Source organism: Anser brachyrhynchus, assembly GCF_964034855.1.
Source record: "Anser brachyrhynchus genome assembly, chromosome: 3".
Taxonomy (NCBI): Eukaryota; Metazoa; Chordata; class Aves; order Anseriformes; family Anatidae; genus Anser; species Anser brachyrhynchus.
Window position 1 is genome coordinate 53,697,343 of NC_137696.1, and position 5,584 is coordinate 53,702,926.

Sequence of the window (5,584 nt, forward strand, 5' to 3'; positions counted from 1 at the left end):
CTTCAGACTTTTTTTTTTTTTTTTTTGTAGCATGTACAGATAAATACCCCTTGAAGGCCTATACACACGTGGACGCGACCTATCTTATGCTGACTTTTGACACCCACTGGCAGGAAGAGAAGAGCTCAAGGGCTTCCTCTGTCTGCCTTGTCGATATATTCTGAATACAGAAGCATCGTTGAGTTTAACTCTGGTATGAGCTACTGCTGCTAGCTGTGCTGCTCTGATGGCAATTGAAAGTTACTTAGAGGCAGTACAGAAACTGCTGTAATCTGACCTGTGCTTGTTCTCATTGCCTTGGTCTCTGTATCTCATCTGTCCAGGAATCTGGTTTAGAGAAGAAAATGTAAGAATGGGCATCATCGTCATATGCTTGTTTTTTCTTAATTTGCAGCAGAGCATTTAAAACTTAAGCATTAGCACTTTATCATAGAGTAAATATGAGCAAAGAAATTTGTGCAGGTTTGAAACGTGCTTTTCTGAAAATAACCAATTGCCTTGCTGTCCTGCCTCAGGTTGTAAGTATGGACAGTATTAGGTTAGTCCAGATGCTGTCAGATAGATGCCGTGTGACTTTCTGTACTCCAATCACTCTGTTTACTGCATAAACTTTGCTAAGGTGGGCAATAGTTTTTAGCTTCATTCTCATGCTTTCTGTAGAAGTGCAAACAGTTCTGGTCTTTAAGATATCCATGGTTGTAGTCTCAAATGTCTTACAGACTTCGACGTGCTACGCAGTGTTATTGTCAGCAGCCTCTGCCAGAAGAGTGGTGTTCACCTTGTGTATCACTAGTCTAATGTTGTCTTTGTCTTTGCTATGTCCTCCTGCTGATTTTCTTCCAAGCAGAAGGAAACACTGGGAGTAGTTTAAGTAGAAAGAAGTGGATCTTGCTGAAGAACGGAACAAGGAGAAGAGAGAGGTAGAGTGAATGGTCTTGCAGTCTGCTTTTAAACCTGATCCTGTGACCTCTTAGTCACATGAATAGATGCTTGTTGACTTGTTCCCTAGACGGACATTTGAGGTTTGAGTCTTTTGTTTCATATCCAGCTGAAAACTGTTATTAAAGAACATTCCTGTCTGTTTTTGATGCTCTGGCTGGCCGTTTTCTCCTAATTCATTTTAAGGGGTGTTTGACAGAAGAGAGCTTCTTGGCAGCTCTCCGATCTTAATAGCTTCTGAGAAAATGCATTGATTGACTCTTTTGTTTTCAAAAGATTGCTGTAATTTTCAGCCATTATCTATAAGGAAATCAGTGTAATTTATTAAACTAGGATTTTGGATTAAGAATTAAAGACTTGATCCTTTCATCACTTAAACCAGCGTTATATTGATGTTACCCATGAGGAATTTCAGTAAGACAGAGCAAGTGGGAAAAGTTCCTACGAATTCTTAGAAAGCAGGCTTCTAGACCTCTTCCACAAGATCAGAATTGCTTCTTAAAAATTAAATTTCTACTTTGTAGCCTTTACCAAGAATAAACTACTTTTCTTGGAGTTTTGGTAATGGAAATAGTCCTATCAGTGTCTTATTCAAAAAAATCTTTGAAAGAATAAGCTTATGTCTGAGAAACAAAACACTTAGCTGGCACCACGTGTATAATGGGTTGCAAATTTTGTAGAGAAAATAACTTGAATTTAATCAGAAGAGAAAATTAATCTCTAGTCTCCCTACATTTCAGCAAAGAAAAATATGAACAGTGGCTCCAAATTCTTGTTCCTTTTTCTAGCAAGTTAGATAAGATACATTTCAATGGTACTGCTTACGTAGTTTTGGTTTGCTTTGAAAACATTTTATGGAAGCTTTACAGAATTGAAACTTCATGACAGGTCTAGATGCAGGAAGAAATTAGTTTCAAACATTGCATTGTGGCTTTATCAAATTGTAAGACAGTAATTATGTTTTATCACAGTCATCTCATCAATGTCTCTCTTAATTCTGTGAAGTTTTGCTTTAAAGACCCAACATGAAGTAAATACTCATTACTCATGAAGTAAATGATGCACATAAATATAACATTTTAATGTAGTTTAACCACTCTTACAGTGGAAAAACCAAATTGATATACTAACATTCCGGTGAGTTCTTCCTCCTTCCAGACTCTGTCATTCAACTGCTTTTCCTCTTCATAAAGACTGTCAATCAGCTGCTTACTACAGGAAATTTTTGTTGACCATATCAAATAGTGAGTTTCTATGTCTCCACTGTAAGTAGACAGTGCTTTAATTCTATTTCACGTGTGGGTTTTTTTGATCTGTTCCCTTCCTGATCTCTGGGAATTACATTAGATTAGAGTGATTCTGTGACATGGAATTAAACAGGCTAGCTAGCACAAAAAGCTTTTGATCAGTTTTAACCAAGGACAGTAGGATAACCCCACTTACTGGGTTTCAGGCACTGTACAGTCTTTTAAACCATCCACTCGTAGGCCACCGATCGCTCCCAATCAGAGAGTTTTAAATGATCTAAACCTGCTACTTGACAAAGTAAAAGAGTCTGAATTAGGGAAGTGAAATCCTTTATTCTTCACTGTAAACTTATTCAGAACTTGATTTTACCCTTTATTATTTTTTCCCCTCCAGTGTTTGATTTTATCTTCAGAGTGAGACAGAGGGCTGTAGCATGAATCATTACAATGATTCCTACGAGACAACATTTCTCATTCTACTTAGCTTTCAACGAAAACAAAGTCTTTGGGCAAAGCCCATGCTAATAAATTGTATGCCATCCTAAGAAACATGTCTGTAGTGGAATGGTTGGTTAAAGCTGGAAAAGCTTTTTACAAGTGCAAGGACGGTGGTTACTACAATGAACACAGGCCTGCTCTGCATTTCCGAGGTACAGATGGTGTCTGCTTTGGGACTGAATAGTGCAGCGAGATAAAGGGAACAAAGTCTGTAATACACAAAGGGCACATTTTAGCTGCTGATAATAGGCTTGGGACTGCCATAAACACTTGATATAAATCATTCAGCAACACAGATTGTCTTTCTGACTTTTTTTTTTCTAGTGTTCCTTGTGATTGAAGACCTGGCTGAATATCTTCCCATCGCTTTGTAGCAATTCTTGTGTGTGCTCTTTGCTGTGGTACGCACAGTCAGCAAGGGCAATAAAACAAATGTTTCAGGACACTGATCTAGACTCAATGCCTCACATAATGGGGTCTTATATAAACTAAAAGGATAGGCATAAAGATTTGTTCATCGTTTAATTCCCTGGGATGCTGACAGCTGCTGTTTTGTGATGACCTATGACCGGCACATTCAGAAATAGTCTCAGGACTTCCTCCCTGGGCAAACTCTTATGCCTTACAAGGAGAAACACTTTAGGAATGGAGCAGGATGGCAGTACCTCCTCCTTACCCATATTCAAAATATCGGGGTGTTGATTGCTGAGAGATCGTGTCTTAATATTTTTTCTCCTGACAAGTCTAGAGTTGGTGGTAGTGATGACTGCGGGGAGGCCAGTAAGGTTTTTGGTGGGCCAGAATACTTGGCAGAGGGTACTTTCTCTGGATTGGCAACTGCTAGGATTGGATCGGTCCTTTCCAAAATTGTGCAGACCTTTTTTAAGTAAGAGTTGGTTTTCTGGAAACACTGCTGGGTCATGGGCTAGCGCTGTTATTGATGTTTCCTTTCTGGGTTTATGGAGTAAAACTGACAGAATTACAGTGTCAAGGAGTAATCGAGCAAATTGTGTATATTGTGCATAGTCAAGCTTTTATTCTATTGCCAAAATCGACTCGTATTTAAATGTAACAAGGGAACAAGCCAATAAAGCTAGAAGCTGCTGCTACCTTTTGGTTTGGGAGCATGGCTGGAGCAGCCTGCAGAGGAAGGCACAAATTCTGACATTAAGCTTTAAACCTTGCATTTACTTTTAATAGAGAGGAGTGAAGTGAATACATACAGGACCTTTTCATTATTTTTTTTGTAATAACCTTTTGAAAATGAAATGACTCAATGCTCTCTTCTGCAGAGGGGCAGAAAACCTGAATTCTTATCTTGCTCCAATAACATTGTAGTCTTAGATTGTGTGCGTATCCTTGAACTTCAAGCGTACAAGGAATAATATTTAAATTGAATAGAGCTGCTCACATGCCTAAAATTAGCGTACTGCCCTGTTTACTTGAGTGGATATACATGGCTGTGTATGTGTATTTAAAGACATTTTCTTGAGTAGACATGGGGTATGCTGAGGAAAGTGATACCAGGAAATGTATCTGTTGTTTCGTTGTTGTTTGTTTGTTTGTTTTAGTTTAAAACTGTGGACGTGTTAAATAATTTGTTCTGGGTTTCGTTGAAGGCAGTGGGACACCCAGTATAGTGTTTTTTCTTCCGCAGTCAAGTAAAGGAAGAAAATACTGTTCTTACCGTTGCTATTCCTATGCATCTGTAGTTAATCTCTCTAGCTTGCTGGTCTATTTTAAATAAGAACTGAATTCTGTGCACTTAAATCGCACAGGATCAATCGTTAGGTAAATGCATCTTAACAAAATAAAGATCAGTCAGCAGTGTTCTGGACTTTTGTATGTGTACACAAGTAAAATAAACCTTTTAGTGAAGGTATTTGAAACTAAATAAATTAGTCTTGAATAGAGTAAAAGTTGGAAACAACTGTTTTGGGGTGTTTCATAATGTACCCTTGTGAAGTTAACCAGACACTCAAACAAAACCCAAGTTTTTTCAGCAGTGTGGAAGGTACTGGGGGTGTGCACACCCTGGTTTGTGGGGAATTTTATGGTATAGTTTTGAATGGGAAATCAGTTTCAGATTTTAAAAGTTCAGATAGTGTTGAAGAGAGGTGACGGGACTGTAATTAAAGATGTATCCTACTTTGGGTGTGGTACAAGTTCCTGCTGTGATTAAGGTTCTTCGGATGAAGCATCATCAAAACTACCAGCAAACGCTAGCAAACCTTTGTTAAAACTGAGTGTTTTTAAGACTTGCAAACTTTGGATCTGCTCATGAATATAGCGAAGACGACTGTAAGTGTCTTATGAAGTACCAACAACTCAATTCAAAATACAAATGAATCATTTTGCTCATATTTTAGCAATAAAGGCCTGATAGAGGAGTATTGCACTGCACGAAATGGAGTCTATATGCTCATGTGTTTTGTAGAATTAGAACTGAAATGTGAAAATTTGTTTCCAAAGTCAATGTAAATCGATTCAGAAATATGGTATTCTCTTTCCATGCTTACCTTTGCAAATATTGTAATCAGTCCTTCTTCTAAACAAAGGAATTAAATTCACTCAGATGTTTAATGGAAAGTGGGACATCTGTAATAATCTGTTCACGGAAACAAATGCACTCTGTAACCACTGATACTATTTGGTTTTGCAGGTTGTCTTCTGCATTTTGGGTCTGAAGGTACCCTCTTGCTTTCTCAGCAAATCATGGACATCGTTGGCTTTCTGAAGTCTCAGTTCATTTGCCACCTGCTGATCTGCTACATATTTATAGTGTCAGGACTGATCATTAACTTCATTCAACTCTTTACACTTATACTTTGGCCAATCAACAAGCAACTGTTCAGGAGGATCAACTGCAGGCTGGCTTACTGCATTTCAAGCCGTAAGAT

General features: G+C 38.2%; 1 protein-coding gene across 3 annotated transcripts in view; it reads left to right on the plus strand.

Annotated features, from left to right (window-relative positions):
* AGPAT4 (1-acylglycerol-3-phosphate O-acyltransferase 4) overlaps window positions 1–5,584 on the plus strand; it is an 80,875-nt gene that overhangs the window by 11,573 nt on the left and 63,718 nt on the right. The window contains exon 2 of one of the 3 annotated variants that reach the window (XM_080584779.1): window positions 5,347–5,577. The exons of the other annotated variants lie outside the window; for them this stretch is intronic. Within the exon in view, the coding sequence (XP_080440905.1) occupies window positions 5,400–5,577 (178 nt within the window). The 5' untranslated portion in view covers window positions 5,347–5,399. The remainder of the gene's footprint in view (window positions 1–5,346; window positions 5,578–5,584) is intronic. 3 annotated transcript variants of the gene reach the window in all.